Raw genomic sequence first — 15,719 nt, 5'->3', positions numbered from 1 at the left:
CTTGAGCTCGAGGCCCGGCCCCGCCCCGCCCCGCCCCGCCCCCAGGGCGGCCGGCGCCGAGGCCCTCGTGCGCACGCGCGGCCCGCGCCACGGAACCTTGGGCGCCGGAACCCTCGCGCGGGTCGCGCGCTCGGCGGAGGGGTCCGTTGAGGGGACGGCCCGCCCCCTTCGCGGACGCGGCGCCATGAGGCTGGGCCTGCGCGCGCTGAGCGGGGCCGCCCGGGGCGGCTGGCGCGAGAGCTTCCCCCTGGGCGGCCGCGACGTGGCGCGCTGGTTCCCCGGCCACATGGCCAAGGGTGAGGCCCGGCGGGCGGCGGGCGTGCCTCGGGCCCGGGCGGGGGCGGGGAGCCCTTCCCGGCCGCCGCGAGTGCTGCGGCCGCCGCGCCCGCCGGGCCGCAGCCCGCCCGGCCCGCGCTGGAGCCGGCGCCGCCCCCCGCCGCGCCGTCTGGCCCGGCCGCGCCCGTGCGCCTCCCGGCGGCCGGCCCCGACGGCGAGTCCCGCCCCCGCCCCCGCGCGGCCCCACCCCTCCGACGGCCAGTCCCGCCCCTCCTCCGGCCCCCCCCCCCGCCAGCGAGTGCCCCCCGCGGCGCCCCCCTCCGATGGCCAGTCCCGACCCTCCCCCGGCCCCCACCCCCCCCACCTCACCAGCGAGTGCCCCCCCCCCGTGGCGACCCCTCCGAAGGCCAGTCCCGACCCTCCCCTGGCCGCCCCCCTCCGATGGCGAGTCCCGACCCTCCTCCCTCCCCCCCCCCCCCCCCCGCGCGCCTCCTCCCGCGGCTCCACCCCTCCCAGCCAGCGCGTGCCCCCCCCCACCGCGGCGCCCCCCTCAGACAGCGAATCCCCCCCCTGCGCCGAGCCCTGTTCCAGTGGTCAGCCCAGGACGGGACGGGGGCCAGGTGGCCGGGCGCTGGAGCACCCAGCAGGGTGGGGGCGCCGCGGGCGGGGCCGTGACCGAGCCCGGTGCTGTGCCTGCTGCGGGCGGCCAGTTCAGAGCCGGCTGGGGGCCGAGGCTGGCACTGGGGCGTTACCATCTCCGATCAGTGTTGAGGGGCGAGTAGACGCGCTGGTGTCACTTTATAGCGGAGACGAGGCCCACGGGGGTTAAAGGCCTGCCCAGGGCTGCAGGTCTGGTGTCATAGGACTAGCCCAGAGGAATTCAGAGGCCCAGTGGTCTGACCTCTGACCACCACCCCGCTGACCTCTCGCTCCCACAAACGGAGGGACGCTGGGGTGTCTCTGGAGGGGCCTTTGCCCTTCCCACCACGCTCTCCTGTTTTCCAGGACTGAGGAAGATGCAGAGCAGCCTGCGGCTGGTGGACTGTCTCATCGAGGTTCACGATGCCCGGATATCCTTTGGTGACTGATGCCGTGGCTTGTGATAAATAGGCGTTTGGTTTTCATCCCACTTCTGGCACAGAACTTCTGAAATTCTTGGAATTTCTTGTCAGCAGGACTATCAGGGTATCGTGGACGAGGTGCCTTGGGTGGTGCCAACCAGAAGTTGGAGAGATGGAACTTACAAGCCCTGCCCCATCTGTGTCCAGGACTCCTGGTCCAGTCCTGTATCTGCTCACCCCTCTGCTGGGTTTGTCCACCACCACACAGTTTCAGCAGCCTGACCTGTCCAATTCTTGGCCTTTGAAGTCCTCAACCTTCGTTGCACTGAGTTTCCTGGAAGGCATTTAAGACATGCCCTCTGGACTCCTCCAGCTCAGTGAGTCAGTTTCTGATCCCAGGCCCAGGTCCAGGAGCTCCCTGCTGATAGGAAGGCAGCATTCACTTCAGATGCCCCCTGGCGCCCGGCCTCAGCCCATCCAGGCAGGTTCTCTAGGTGGGGTGAAAACTTCATTGGACGGGCTCTCCTGGAGGCCTGCGGGCGTTGTGCGGGAGCACGTAGGCACAGCTGGGGCCTGCACTGGAGAGTGACCGGGGGTGTCTGGAGGCGCCTGGTGTTCTGAGGTGACCCAGGATTGTGATTTCTGGGAGGCCCCCTGTTGTGTGGGTGGGACACAGCTGCCTTCCCGCCTACCTAGCCTGGGAGGTTCACAGCTTAGCTTGCGGGGGGGGGGGGGGGGGGGGGGGGGGCGGAGCTCCAGGAGGGGCTTGGCGCCCCCCTCTGCTGCTGTTGGGGGGCATAGGCACAGCTGGGTCTGAGCGCCACCGGCCCTGCTCTCGTCTCCTTGGCTGCCAGCAGAGGGTGTGTGAAGCAGACGGGCTTCCCCAGAGGCGCAGACTTTGGGTTCTCAGTGCTTCCGCTGTGATCTGTGCCCCTTGGCCTAAACGCCTGGTACAGAGCCACCTCCTGAGCCTGGGATTGAGGAGAAAACCCGCCCACCTCCTGTCCGCGTGCAGCGGCCACCACCAGGCAGTGGGCAGAATTGTGCCTCCCCAGCCAGCGGCCGCCCCACGCTGTCCCTGCTGGGGGTGCTGCCAGGCCATCCCCAGGTGCGGAGTGAAGCAATCACGGAAGGACTTGCCCTTAACTCTGCCACATCCCGCTCTCCGGCCGCAACCCTCTGTTTCGGGAGACCCTTGGGCTCAAGCCACATGTGCTCGTCCTCAACAAGATGGACCTGGCGGACCTGCGGGGGCAGCAGGTGGGCCTTTGTGGGCCTTCAGCCTGGCTGTGCCCCCAGCCACCTGCCACCAGCCACCCTCTCATGACTTGCCCCTGGCTTAGTTTGTGACCCCAGTGATGCCAGGGTCCCCGGGGCGGCTGGGCTATGCTGCAGAGCTGAGGCCAGGTGGCCGTGCACCCTGAATGTGGCTTCTGCCTGAGGAAGCAGCGTTCACGTTCAAGCTCGCTTTGCTCAGTTTGTGTTCCGGGGGCTGCCCGGGGCTGGAGGCTCCTATGGGGAGTTGCCCCTGGTGTCCACACTGACTGGGTTCCACGGCCTGCCCTCCCCTGTGGTGGCTACCTCTGTGACCTGGAAGCTGGGGGGCAGGGCCACGCTGATGGAGATTGGAGGATACCATCGACGGCCGTGTCCTGTGTGCCCAAGGAAAGAGACAGGTTCTGTGTGCGCACAGGGGTGCCGGGCTGGCCCCGCCCCCGCTCAGGCTGGAGCTCTGCAGGGCCGGTGTCGAGTGGACTCGGCCCCTCTGGGCTTCACGGTGTTTGGGTGCGGTTGTCTGCTGCTCGGTGCCTGGCGTTTGGAGTCCTCAGTTGGCCGACAGCCGTCCCACTGCGGGGTTCCCAGGGAAAGGCAGGTCCCAAGCGCCGCATGAGCATGGCCACCCGTGCTGCAGTCTCGTTGGCCCTGTCCTGTCAGCTCTGCCCTGACGTGCTGGGGCTGCGAGGTGGCTGGAGGGGCCCTTGTTGGCGAGGGCGTGGCAGGACCTCCCGTCCGGAGGCAGCTTCTCGGCTGCCGTCTTTGCGAGTTTTGGGGGAGAACAGGAGAGGAGTGGCCCCGGGTGACCCCGTATCCGCTGCCACGCGTGGCTGTGTGTTGGCGGTCCTTGCACCACCCAGGCTCCGCCTGCCTGTTGGGGAGTGCTGGGGCAGCGCGGGGTTGTCCTACCCGTACGTGAGCTCAGTAGCCGTCGCTTGCTTGGCAGGCCTGGCACTGTCCGGTCAGGCCTCGTTTCGGGCAGCGGCTGGCCTGCCGCAGGGAGATGTGGTGGCCTCCGTAGGACCCAGCAGTGCCATCCAGCGCTGGGCAAGGCCAGGCCTGGCCTTCCACCTGCACTCTGGGCCCCTGTGCTGTCATCCTGCTGCCCACGGCCCCTGCGCCTGCAGCTGGAGGCCGAGCCGGCGAGCACCGTCCTGGCCCCATTTTCACCTGCTCACTAAAGTCTTGTTTCTTTCAGGAAATCACAAGGCGCTTAGAAGCAGAAGGTCTGAGGAACGTTGTTTTTACCGACTGCGTGAAGGACAAGAACATCAGGCAGGTGAGCTGGCCCCAGCGCCAGGGCTTCCGGCCCACCCGTCCGCCCAGCTCTCAGGGAGTGCGGGTTCGTTGTCCTGCGCTGTCAGAAGAAGTGGTTTCCCCATGGCCCGGGGCTCCGGCCTCGCTGATGTGGTCCACTTGGCTACGCTTCCCCCGGGCCCCGAGTCGGGGATCGGACTTGAGAGAGCAGGAGCCAGGCTGGGCACGTGGCCCCGAAGCCGGCAGCTCACTGCTTGCTGGTCTCCCTGGCCAACTCGTGCTGTGGTCCGTGCTGGCTCCTGTCAGAGGGCCCTGGTGGGTCCTGCCTGCCTGGTCCGGGTGGAGGGTGGAGGTGCAGGGCGTGTCTGAGCCCAGGGCGTGAAGGGGGTTCTGTGTGTCTTAGGGCCTCGGGGTCTGTTGCAGATCGTCCCCCTGGTCACGGAGCTCGTTGCCAGCAGCTGCCGCTATCACCGGGCAGAGGTGGGTTAGCCGGCCGTGCCGGCGTGGGACAGTCCCCGTGGCCGGCGAGCCTCTCCCCTTCCAAGGAGGAGGGGGCCTCTGTGGGGACCTGCCTTCTCCCCTGAGCTGGCCAGGGCTAGTGGGTCCTGAGGCCTGGGCCCAGCAGGGTCCTTGGTGAGGGGGATGGCTCGGGGCGGGCGGGGGGGGGGGCTGGGTGGCTTGGGGGTGGCTGAGGGGGCGGGTTTGGGGGGGCCGGCCTGGATGGCAACTGCACTGCCTGTTCTGCCGCAGCATCTGGAACACTGCATCATGGTGATCGGGGTTCCCAACGTGGGCAAGTCCTCGCTCATCAACTCCCTCAGGAGGCAGCACCTCAGGAAAGGTACCAGGGCGGGGGGTGTCCGGGCCTGTTGCTGTCCTGAGGTTGCCGGACTGCTGCTGCCCGCCCGGGGCATGCCTGGCGCCGCCCTCTGCACCCGTCTGTTTGCTCTCTGAGAGCGAATGTCTGACCAGCGCCTGGACGCCTGGCCTTGGGTGCCCACAGCGTGTGGTTAGACGCGGGCCGAGAGGCACGGACACCAGTGTCCTTTTCTCGAGTGGACTTGGCAGGGGGTGCGGGCCTGCCAAGGACACTGAGCAGGATACAGGCAGCATGTGGCCCAGAAGCTCTGTCCAGAGAGGCTGCCTGGGTGGGGCTGGGCTCAGGGGCAGGTTTGGGCCGGACGCTTGAAGGTGGGGCTGCACAAGTGTCTCTGCGTCCAGTGTGGAGTTGGCGGGCAGCCTGGCTCCTGCATTCAGCGTGCATGTGATGGCCTCTTTGTCCCACAGGGAAGGCCACCAGAGTTGGTGGCGAGCCTGGGATCACCAGAGCTGTCATGTCCAGGATTCAGGTAGGGGTCTTGGTTGCTGGCCCCGGCTCTGCCCTTGCAGACGCCGGCATGTCCTGGGCCAGTGAGGTGGGCCGGCCCGACTGTGCCTGCCCCACCTCCTCTGGCAGGTGGCCCGCGCCAGGTCAGCCCACACCACGTCCACAGAGGGCTTGCGTCCCCCTGCTTTACGGAAGGGCAGGCGGGTGTGGGAGGGGGCGTGGCCCGGCCTCTGTGGGGCGGGGTCTCCAGCTGCCGTTTTGGTGTCTTTGACGCCCCTCTTCTCCCTGGGGCGATGCCGGGAGCTGGCGGGCCTGCCGCTGCTCCTCATGCTCCACATCAGGTGGGACCCTGACCCCACGGAAAGCCGAGGGCTTGGCGGAAATGGCACCCGTGGGCAGTTCGGGGCCTCCCCAGGGCCTGGGAACCAGACACCGGCTCGGGGGCCGTGAGCAGAATGCCTGGGAGGAGGGCTTTGGGCTTCCTGAGCAGCTGGCCCCCTGCCCACAGGTGTGTGAGCGGCCACCGATGTTCCTGCTGGACACTCCCGGGGTGCTGGCTCCTCGGATCGAAAGTGTGGAGACAGGCCTGAAACTGGCCCTCTGTGGTGAGCCGGGCCCAGACTGGTGGGGATGCGCCTGTCTTCCCGGGTTGCTGACACATTGTCGGCTGTGCCGAGAGAGGCTGTGTGGGCACCACTGACAGTGCGGTCCTGAGAGGCTGTGCGGGCACAGCTCACAACTCGGGCGCCAGGCTTTGCTGCGATACCACAAACCCGCACGGCCATCCTTGAGGCGTGGGCAGGTCAGGGACGCGTTGACTGGGACTCAGCCCTGTGGGAGGCAGATGGAGGTGGTTTGTGGGGCTCACCCTTGGCTGCCCGTGTGCCAGGGACCGTGCTGGATCACCTGGTGGGGGAGGAGACCCTGGCCGACTACCTGCTCTACACCCTCAACAGACACCAGCTCTTCGGGTGAGTGGGCGGTGGTCCCTGGATAGCCTCGCTGTGCCGTGCCCCTGGCCCTGAGGTTTTGGCCAGGCTGCCCCAGTAATTCTTCAGGCCCTGTGTGCTGTCTCGGGACAGTCACCGGAAGCCAGCGTGAGGGTGCCCCTGGGCCTGGCTCCCTGGCCTGCTGCCCCTGTGCTGAGCCCTTGGGCTCCCCGTCTGCCCTCCGCCTGGATTTGCTCGCCTGCCACCCCTGGCCTGCGGTGTGGCCTGCAGGGCTGGCCGTGGGGCCTTGGGCAGTGTTGTTGTGTGTCCTGGTCCTTTCCTGCTCATGCTGCCTCGGGCGGGCGCTGCCCAGCGCCATCCCCTGCTTTGCAGGGCACGTGTCGCACTCTACTTCGTGCCCCAGGGCGTGGCCCAGTGTGCTGGGCTTAGGTGCTCTGCCCTGCCTCTGGGGAGCGGCCATGGGGGCAGAGGGCATCCGTCTCTGTGTGGTAGCCAGCCCTATGAGCCACCTGTCTGCTGCAGCCCTGCCCACCGTTGGCCTCTGCCTGCGGGAGCCCGGCCCCCAGGTGCTGGTCCCGCTGGTCTCTAGTTTCCTGGCATCTAGAGCTGCTTGTCTGGGGCTGGTTGTGCTTCTGCTGCTCAGCCTCAGGGGTCCCTGCTGGGTACCGGCTCGCCCCCTGTGGGTCCGTGAGAGCCTGGGCTATTCCTGCCTGTGGTGGCTGCATGCTGACCCTTGGGCCTTGGGCCACGCTGTCAGGTGTCCAGCCAACCGGAGAGAGCCATGACCCTGGACCCTCGTTGGCTGCCCCACAGGCCAAGTGTGCCCTCAGCAGCAAGGCGTGTACTGTGGTCTGCGTGCCGACTGGGCCCAGGCCACGGGCCTCTGGGGAGGGGCTGGACACAGCGCCCACCACTGACCACTGCTTTGCTCGGGGCTTGGGGGTGCCACCCTGGGCAGCTGGCCACATCATGCGGGAGGCCGGGGCAGGCCGTGCCTGAGTCCCCACACCTCCAGGGCCGTTGTGGGGGGCCTGACCAGCTGCCTGGCTGTCCACAGGTACGTGCAGCACTATGGGCTGAGCGGGGCCTGTGACGACGTTGCGCGCCTGCTGGAGCGGGTGGCCGTGAGACTGGGGAAGACGCGGAAGGTGAAGGTACTCACGGGCACAGGTGAGGCACTGGCTGGCCCCTGGGCAGTGGGATTAGCCATGGAGGGTGAGGGGGCAGCCCTGTACCTGCGGGGGCCCATACGGCCTCTGCCACTGAGCCTCACAGGTGCTAGAGGCCAGGCCGGGCGAGGCCCCCCCATGGGTGCCGTCCCCAGCACCTCCTGCTTGTCCCCCAGGCGATGTGAACGTCACCCAGCCCAACTACCTCGCGGCTGCCCGGGACTTCCTGCGGACCTTCCGCCTGGGCCTGCTGGGCCCCGTGATGCTGGACAGGGACACGCTGCAGAGCTGAGCCCTGAGAGCCTGGCCCGCTCGGCGTCCCCGTCCTTCACGGGGGGCCTGCAATGTGGGCCCCTCCCAGCCGCCTCACTGCTGCTCCCGGGCCTCCTGCTTGGGCCATGAAGGGGCGCCCCGACTGCTGGGGACGGTCCTGCGGGTGCAGGGCTGCCCACGTGGCTCGGGAGGGCCATGGCCTGTGATTAGAGCATTTCAGTGACGTTCACCCTCTGTCCTCGGCCTGTGTGTGTCACGCGGGCACCTCTTGCACGGGGGCTCGCGTGTCAGATCCTCGCCGCAAGTCCAGGGCCCCCGACAAGGAAGCACCATGACCAGTGGGGCGTTTATTCACAATGCCACGGAGGTGCGCACAGACAGGTTGCAAGAGCCCCGGGACCAGGGATCCCGCCCGGTGTCCTGGGGCCCCGCCCCGTGTCCTGGGAGCGCTGCCCCGCTCCTGCCAGCTGACAGGACAGGCTCTTCCCAGAGGCTCCAGTGCTGCCCCCTGGCCAAGGGCGCAGGGGAGGGGCTGGGCCTGTCCCGCTGGCACCCCTGGGTCTGTGCTGGCTGCTGCCTCCCACACCCTCAGTGCCTGAGCTCCCCAGCCTGAGGCTGCTCCTGCTGAGACTGGCCAGTGGGGGTGGGATGCTGGTATTTGGGGCTGTGTACCCTGACCAGTGTGGGGGCTCCTATTCAGGGCTTCCGGAGGCCCCCACGCACTTAGGGAGCCAGCTGGGGGGCCCCACGTGCTGTTCTCGGTGTGGGGTCTGGGCTGAGTGCAGCCAGGCCTGGCTTGCCCTGGGGGCCCCTCACCCCAGGAGCTGCCCGGCCTGCCTGCCTGTGATGTCAGACTCCAGCGCGCTGCCCTGCCCTTTGCCCTGAGGGCCGGGCCTCCTGCTACTTTGGCAGTCTGAACCTGGTCTGGAATGGACTGAGGCGCATCCGGGCTGCTGTACCCCGAGAATGCTGGCAGTGAGGACGCGGGGTGCTGCGGGAGCTGTGTCCCACAGCTTAGCGCCTGGGTCCTTGTAGAAAAATGCTAGGCCGGGGTCCCACTGACCGCCTGGGGACCCTCACCTGAGCATGGAACTGGGCCAGCTGTGGGGGAGCAGAGGTGACGCGGCACCTCGGCAGTTGCTGGTCAGTTGTCCAGGGAGCAAGGGCAGGCTCTTAGCGGTCGCCTAGCACCCAGCACCAGACAAGGGCGGGATCCGGAGGAGGCAGGCCCAGAAGCGGCCCTGCCGGGAGTGGGCGCCAGTGGAGGAGGCCCCAGCTGCTGGGCCGGGCTGGCCGCGTGGGGACGGCCACGTGGGTGGTGCCAGAGCGCTCGCTCCCCGCGGCCCTGCTGGCTGCTGCTCCCGGCAGGCAGCCGCCGCACCCACCCTTTCCTTGCGGTGAGCAGGGAATGCCCAGATGTGGCCTCCCTCGCTGGGGTCGGGGGTGAGGGGGAACCCAGCCTTCGGCCGGGGCGTGAACCCCGCGGCCTGCCTCTGGGATGGCCGGTGTGTGGCTTCTGCTCCCGGCCCTCGGGGGCTGCGGCGGGAGGTGCTGCTGCGTGCAGGTGTCTGCCCGGTCTGGGGACCTGCGTGGCCGGTGCTGGCTGCCAGGACAGGCCGGGACCCTGAGCCCGGAAGGTGAGCGCGAGTGCCCGGGCGGGTCGCTCTGGACGGCGGTTGCCTGTGCGCGCTCCTCGCCCAGCACGTTTCCAGAGAGCCGGAGGATCTGTTCCAAGTTGGGACAAAGCGACTCCCGCGGCGGCCGGGCAGCAGCTCCCGCGGCCGCCTCCTCGTGGGCGGGCAGGCCCGGCAGCCCTGTGGGCCGCGGCGTCGGCTTTGGGAGGCTTTTCCTGGACCGGTGGTGACGCCACGCAGCTTCCACTGGGCTCGGCCTCGCCCTCCCCCAATTCTTTTTGGTCCATTTTGGCAGGTTCTGGGGGGAAGGCCCCGAGGTCCTCAGGCTGGTCTCTGCTGGGGGGTCAGCACCGTCCACACCCTCAAGTGTCCAGGGTGGGGTCAGGGGAGTGGCAGCTGCCTGAGCAGCTGGGTCTTGGCACCCCCGCTGGGTGGCTCTGGGAAGGGGAGGGCGGCCGGCAAGGGGACAGGGCCACGCGGGGGGCGGGCTTCCTCGGACGGCGGGGCGGCGGGGAGGCGCGGGCCGGCTGGGGCTGGACAGGGGCTGCGGCTCGCTGGCCCGCCATGGCGCCGCAAGCGGAGCCCCGGGGTTTGGACGCTGAGGCTTGTGGGGGGCGCCGGGCGGCCCCTGGCCGGGCTCCGGGGCTCGGACCCGGCCCGGCTAGGGCCGCAGCAGCGCGCGGGCGCCGAGCGCGCCGCCCAGCAGCAGGCCGAGGCCCGGGGCGCCCGCGGACCCGCCGCCCGAGGTCCACGCCCGGTAGCCGTAGCCGCCGCGGCCGGTGCCGTTGCCGCCGGGCGCCGCGTCCTCGTCGTCCTCCAGGGCGCGGCCCCAGCTGGAGCCGGCGGCCAGGCCCGCGGCCGCCCCCGCGGCCGCCCCCGCCGCGGCCACGCGCAGAGACGAGCCCCCGTAGCGGGGCGCCGGCCGCACGCGCCCCCGCGAGGCCCCGCGCGCCCCCCCGCGCAGCGCCCCCCGCGCGCCGCCCCGCGCGCCCCCGCGCCCGCCCTTGGCCAGGGCGCCGTCGCCGAGGAGCGCGGCCGCCAGCAGCAGCAGCAGCCAGCAGGCCGCGGCCGTCCAGTTCATCCTGCGGGCGCCACCTGCGGGAGGGAGGGGCGGCTTCGGTGGGCCGGGCCGGGCCGGGCCGGGCGGCGGGGGCCCCGTGGGTCGCGGCCCGGAGCTGCCGCAGCGCCTGCGGGCGGGGCGTGGGGCCGGGAAAGGCCGGCGCGGGGCGGGGCGCAGCGCCTGGGCCGCCCGGCGCGCGGAGGGGATGGTGAGGGGCGCGGGGGAGGGACCCCCGCCCCGAGGGACCCCCCGGCCGCCAGGGCTGGGGGCGGGGGCAGAGCCGGCGCGAGCCCCTGCCCGGCAGCCTCGGACCCCCGGGGGCGCCTGGTGACCCGCGCCAGCGCCGCCCCCGCGCCCCGCGCGTCCCCCGCCCGCCCCCCGCCCGCCGCGTCCCCCGCGCACCCCGCGCCCCCCGCGCTGGACCGCAGGCCCCGCGCGCTGCCGAGCGGCCCGACCCTCCGACCCTCCTCCCTCCCTCGGAGCCGCCCGCGCCGCGCTCGCTCCGGCCTTACCCGCCGCGCTGGGTCCGGCGCGGGCCGCGGAGCGGGGCGCGGGGCGCGGGGCGCGGGGCGCGGGGACCTCGGCGAGCCGGGCGCGTTCGCAGGGGCCGCCGCCGGGGTGGGGGCGGGCAGACGCGGAGGCTCTTCCCGAGCCGGGAGGGAGGAGATGGAGGCAGCCCCCCCCGCGCCCCTCCGCGCGGCGCCCCACCCTTCCCGCCGCCGCGCCCGCCCTCCCCGCCCTGCTCTCCGGCGCGGGCCCGTCTCCACCGCCCGCCGCCCCACCCGGGGGTGCCGGACGCCCGCCCGCTCTCCAGGGCCCCCCACCCCGCCCCCATCCTCGTCCGCAGGGGACACGGCGACCCCCCGGGCCGCCCCAGGCGCTGGGCTCCGCGGGGCCGCGCCCTCGGCATGCAGGGGACGCAGGTGCCCGCGCCAGGTGGGGCTGGTTTGGGGGGACAGCCCCACACTGGCCCCTTTCTGGCCCATCCGCCCACCCCCCACCCCCCAGGTCCCCGAGGCTGGCCACTGCGGGACTTCCCGACATGGCGCCGCCCTGCCTTCCAGGGTCTGTGCCCCTCTGCACCCCCTTCCAGGAGACTAGGTCCCCCCGCCGCTGCAGGGACCCCGGGCCTCTTGCTGGCTTAGGCCCCTGCTCAGCCTCCCGGCGCCGCCGGGCCCCGCGACCCCCCCCCCCCCGCCTGCACCCCCCCCCCCCCGCCTGCCCCGCCCTGCGCGCGCCCCTGGGTCTGGACGCCCCGGGGCCCCTCCCGGTGCTGGCTGGGGCGCCTGGCCGTGAGTGCAGGGGCTGCTGGGGACCCCTTTCCCGGAGCTGAGGGGCCACGCGGCCGGCGGCGGTGTCTGGGGACGGACACGTGTCCGCCTCCTCCTCGGCTGCGTGAGTCCAGGCAGGGGCGCAGCCCAGGTGGCTCTAGGGTGGGGCTGCCTTGGGGGTCCCGGGAGGGCTGGCCTGGCGCTGGGCCTGGAGAGGGGCAGGCGCTGGCCCCAGAGGCAGGGGCTGGCGGAGCCTGGTGCTCCGGCGAGGAGAGTGGGGAGCCCGGGGGTCTGGCTGGAAGGCGGGCGCCCCCCCCAGCATGTGAGGACACGCGCCGCTGCGACCACGTGTGCACTGACCTTCCTTGGGGGCTTTGGGCCCCGCGGGCAGATGGAGAAAGGGAGGGATGGTTGGCCAGCACAGCCCCGCTGTCCTCTGGAGAAGCCGCAGTGCAGGTCCTCGCGGGCCTGGCTGGGACCCTGGGCAGCTGCGCCTGGGCTTGCACACCCTCTGCACCCCCCAGTGTGGCCTTGGGGTGCCTGGGCCCCGCAGTCAGGGCAGGAGGTGGAGTCAGCGTGCCCTGCTGCTCTCTCCCTCTCCCGCCCGCTAAGCTTTGAACAGTGATGCTAAGCGAGTGGACTCTATGTTCAGAGCAGTTTTAAGTTTAGGAAAAGACGCGCAGGTGGGGCAGCGGGGCCGCCCCGTTCCCTGATCCGGCCTGCGTGTGTTGGGGCTCCGGCGACCTAACCAGGGGTTCTGGCTCCCTGCGCCCCAGGTCTCGGCCTTGGCGGGCCTGGGTGCGCCCAGGGCCACGTGGTCCAGCGGGACGGCTCACCTGACCGCCCTCCCCCTCCTCCTTGAATCTTTGGCAACTTCTGATCTTTCTCACGGTGCAGCTTGGCCTTTCCCAGAACGCAGCGTGGGTGTGGGCTGCGAGTCACCGCAGGCGTCTTCCCCCTTTGTGACCGAGTAATACCCCAGTGCCGGCAGCTACCCGTTTGTCCACTGCCCCGAAGGCCATCTTGGCGACCTCCGGACGTGGCCGTTGTGGGCAGGCTGCTCGGACCATCTGTGCAGGGTTTGTGTGGACGTGAGTTTCCACCTCGTCTGGGTGAGTCCAGAGACAGCGGCTGCTGGCGGGTGTGGCTGTGTCCACCGGTTTGCAGCGCGGGTGCCGACGTGGACCCCACCAGCCCCGTGCCCCCTCCCCCTTCCCACCTCCTGGGTGCGGGGTCGCGGGGCCTGGTGGAGCCGGGAGACAGAGCCTAACCCTAACCTAAGCCAGCAAGAGGCCCGGGGTCCCTGCAGCGGCCGGGGTGACCTAGTCTCCTGGAAGAGGGTGCAGAGGGGGGACAGAGCCTGGAAGGCAGGGTGGCGCCATGTCGGGAAGTCCCCCGGCCCCCCCTGCACTGCTCCTGCCGCTTAACTCCCTGCAGGCTGGGGCTCTGGCCATCCTCATGGGCACCCGCCCCTTTCTCTGACCCCGTCCTGCACCATGTCTTTTCCAAAACGTCCTTCCGTCTGGAGACCTCTGGTGGGTGTCTCTTCAGCTCTCACCCATCTCTAAAGGGGGTTGTTTATGGGCCTCCCCTGGTGGCACGGACGGGTTGAGCGCAGCGCTGTGAAGCTGTCCGCAGCCTCTGCAGCATCGGTTCGATCCTGGCCGGCCGGCGAGGGTCCCACATGGCGCGCACACCCCTCCTGTCTCCCCGCTGCTCCCCTCTGCAGTGGGCTTCGTCAGTCTGCCTGCTCTGCTCCCCGCTCTCTGTCTGGTGAATCCGCTCACCCTCCCGTGCCTCTGGCCTGTCCCCCGGTTCTTGTATGCATGAATAAGTACATCTTTTTTTAAAAAAGAGGGTGGTTTGTTTCCTGTTGCGGAGTCTTAATCGTCCTATGGTAGGAACACCTGCCCAGGCGTGTGCCTGCGTGTCTCGGGTCTGCAGGCCTTTGCGGTCTTTTAGCTGTTCCTTTGCAGTGCAGAATTTTAAGTTCAAATTTTAATGTTGGCCAATCATTTGAGTGACGATGTAATTTGGGGGATGAAAGGTTCGGCGCGGTGAAGAACAGGAGAGCCAGGCTGAATTTCTCTAAGGAAGGGAAAATTTACTGCGCCCAGGGCGGACCTCACGGACCCCAGGGGGGCGTCCGTGAAGCCGCGCACGTCAGGGGGACGCAGGGTTTTCTAGGGTGAGGAGAGGTCAGGTGGGAGACTGGGCTCGGCCGGTGGGAAAAAGTTTGTTGGGGGGGCCGGGATTTTCTTTGTCTGAGAAAGGATTTGGAGGGAGGGGGAGGCTCATTGTCCGAGTCCTCTAGGCGTCCGCATCCTGTTCCCAGGTGGGCTGCCTGGTGGGTTCTGCACTCCGGCCTCCTGCATGGCCCTTTCAGGGACAGCCTTGCAGCCTTGCAGCCTTGCTCCGTACCAGGACGCGGGCCCCAGCCCCCTGGTCACCGGTCTTTTCGGCGTCTGGAATTATTTTTGTTGGGTTTTGCTGGTTTCTTTTCTGGGGTGGTTTATATGCCACAAACACGGCAAACTCCTGGTGGCTCTCGCGTCCTGCCTCATTTCGCTTAAGGCGTCATCTTGGCGCCTCTGCGGATTCCCCAACGCGCTGGTTGGGCTTTTGAAAGGCGAGCCGTGGGCCTGAGTGTCCAGTCCCCACCCCTCTGTCCAGGCGCCTGCGGGCGGCGCCGAGGCTCGGCCGTCCCTTGGTCGTTGCGGGCGGCGTGTGGGACAGGTGGGCACGGATCTGCTTGCTCAGGGCTCAGAGGCCCCCAGTGCCCAGCAGGTGAGGCAGATCTCCTGGGATGTCCACTCCTGTTTTTCCAGGACTCTCCCTGCTCTTTTCCCAGAGGCTGCAAGAGTCGCCCAGCGGCGCTGAGGCCCCTTGCTCCACAGCTCCAACTGCTACGGAGCAGCCCCGATATAAAACGGGTGCCTGGCTGTGGGTCTCACCCGCGCGCTTACAAGGGACTCATGAACACTCCACTGCAGGACACACAACAGGTTCATACAAGGTTTATTTGCAGGGGAAAGGGAATTGAGGAAATGTACACCTCAGGGAGAAAATAGGGAAATAAAGTCTTTCATGCGTCCTGCCCGATCCGCCGACCTGGAAACCCAAAGGCGCTCTCCGAGCTGGCCGGCGCTGCGAGCTGGCGGGGGCCAAGAAGGGGGAACCCCCCAAAGCCCACGTGTCTGAGTTGTACATTTCCTCAATTCCTTTTCCCCTGCAAATAAACCTTGTATGAACCTTTTGTGTGCGCCTGTAGTGAAGTATTCATAAGTCCCTTTTTAAGTGCGCGGGTGAGGACCCACAGCCAGGCACCCCGTTTTACATCGGGGCTGCTCCATAACAGTTTTATACCACACCTGGCTGCTGAACCCCACCCTCAGGTCCCAGCCCCCTTCCCTTGGGTGGGGATGGGATGTGGAGTCCCCAGTGTCTTTGGCTTTGGCCTGGGGTGGGGGAGGCGTCCACAAAGCCTGCATGGGGTTAGCTTCAGGACAGCCTTTTCCCCCCAGCACAAGCTCCTGTGTCTCTGTTCTGGCTGATGGCGGCTGTGCTCATAGGGCGAGGTGGTCCCATTGTGGTTTCTGTTGTTTTCCTCGCAGCAGGTGGGGTTGTTAGGGGGAAAAGGATGTCCCGTGACAGGGTGGGCATGTCTCCCGTGCCGGTGGGCCCCTGCCTGTCTTCCTGAAGAAGCACCTACATATCTCAGTTTTCTGCCCATCCCTAGGTTGGCTCTGCTGCTGCTGGCCGGGTGATGTGCAAGCGTCTCCCCCAGCCTTCTGCTGAGATACGATGGTGTTCTGGTTTGATGTCGTCCCGGTGGTTTATTTTTCTTTTTTTCTTTTCTTTTTCTTTTTTAAAGATTTATTGCACAAGCACTGGGTACAGTCAGATGCGTGGGAGGGTGAGAGGATTCACCAGAGACAGAGCGGGGAACAGAACAGGCAGACTGACGAAGTACGCTGCAGAGGGGAGCAGCGGGCGCTGCAGGAGACCATCCCTATTGGCCAGTGCTGTCCAGCAACCCCGGTGACCGGTGGTGACCATCACTGATGCTGTCTGGGGGAGGCAGCCTCCACGTGTGGGTACAGTAGCTCTTTGTTTCCCTGTGTGTAAAGGAAGCCCCACGGCTGCTCCTGGAGCCCGATGTCTCT

The 15,719-nt window shown here is 68.7% G+C and overlaps 2 protein-coding genes across 3 annotated transcripts; one reads left to right on the top strand and one right to left on the bottom strand.

The window, feature by feature from the left end:
• Positions 1 to 184: 184 nt before the first annotated feature.
• On the top strand, positions 185 to 7,825 carry MTG1 (mitochondrial ribosome associated GTPase 1; the record flags this gene model as incomplete). 2 transcript variants are annotated; one of them, XM_084244966.1, is made up of 11 exons in its annotated part: positions 185 to 296; positions 1,282 to 1,346; positions 2,493 to 2,597; positions 3,811 to 3,891; positions 4,293 to 4,349; positions 4,620 to 4,710; positions 5,157 to 5,218; positions 5,705 to 5,801; positions 6,086 to 6,167; positions 7,204 to 7,316; positions 7,492 to 7,825. In XM_084244966.1, the coding sequence occupies 11 exons, from the start codon at positions 185 to 187 to the stop codon at positions 7,605 to 7,607; spliced, it is 981 nt and encodes a 326-aa protein (XP_084101092.1). In that variant the 3' UTR covers positions 7,608 to 7,825. The 2 variants fall into 2 exon arrangements, with proteins under 2 accessions (XP_084101092.1, XP_084101093.1); XM_084244967.1 differs by having other exon boundaries at positions 1,282 to 1,356; positions 2,503 to 2,597.
• A 2,058-nt stretch (positions 7,826 to 9,883) lies between these two features.
• SPRN (shadow of prion protein) lies at positions 9,884 to 10,303 on the bottom strand (the record flags this gene model as incomplete). The annotated part of the gene is made up of 1 exon (XM_084244797.1): positions 9,884 to 10,303. The coding sequence occupies one exon, from the start codon at positions 10,301 to 10,303 to the stop codon at positions 9,884 to 9,886; it is 420 nt and encodes a 139-aa protein (XP_084100923.1).
• Positions 10,304 to 15,719: the final 5,416 nt, after the last annotated feature.

The sequence above is a fragment of the Talpa europaea genome, assembly GCF_964194135.1.
Source record: "Talpa europaea genome assembly, chromosome: 10".
Taxonomy (NCBI): domain Eukaryota; kingdom Metazoa; phylum Chordata; class Mammalia; order Eulipotyphla; family Talpidae; genus Talpa; species Talpa europaea.
The sequence above is the reverse complement of the archived record's forward strand: the minus strand, read 5'-3'. Positions and strand labels throughout refer to the sequence as shown.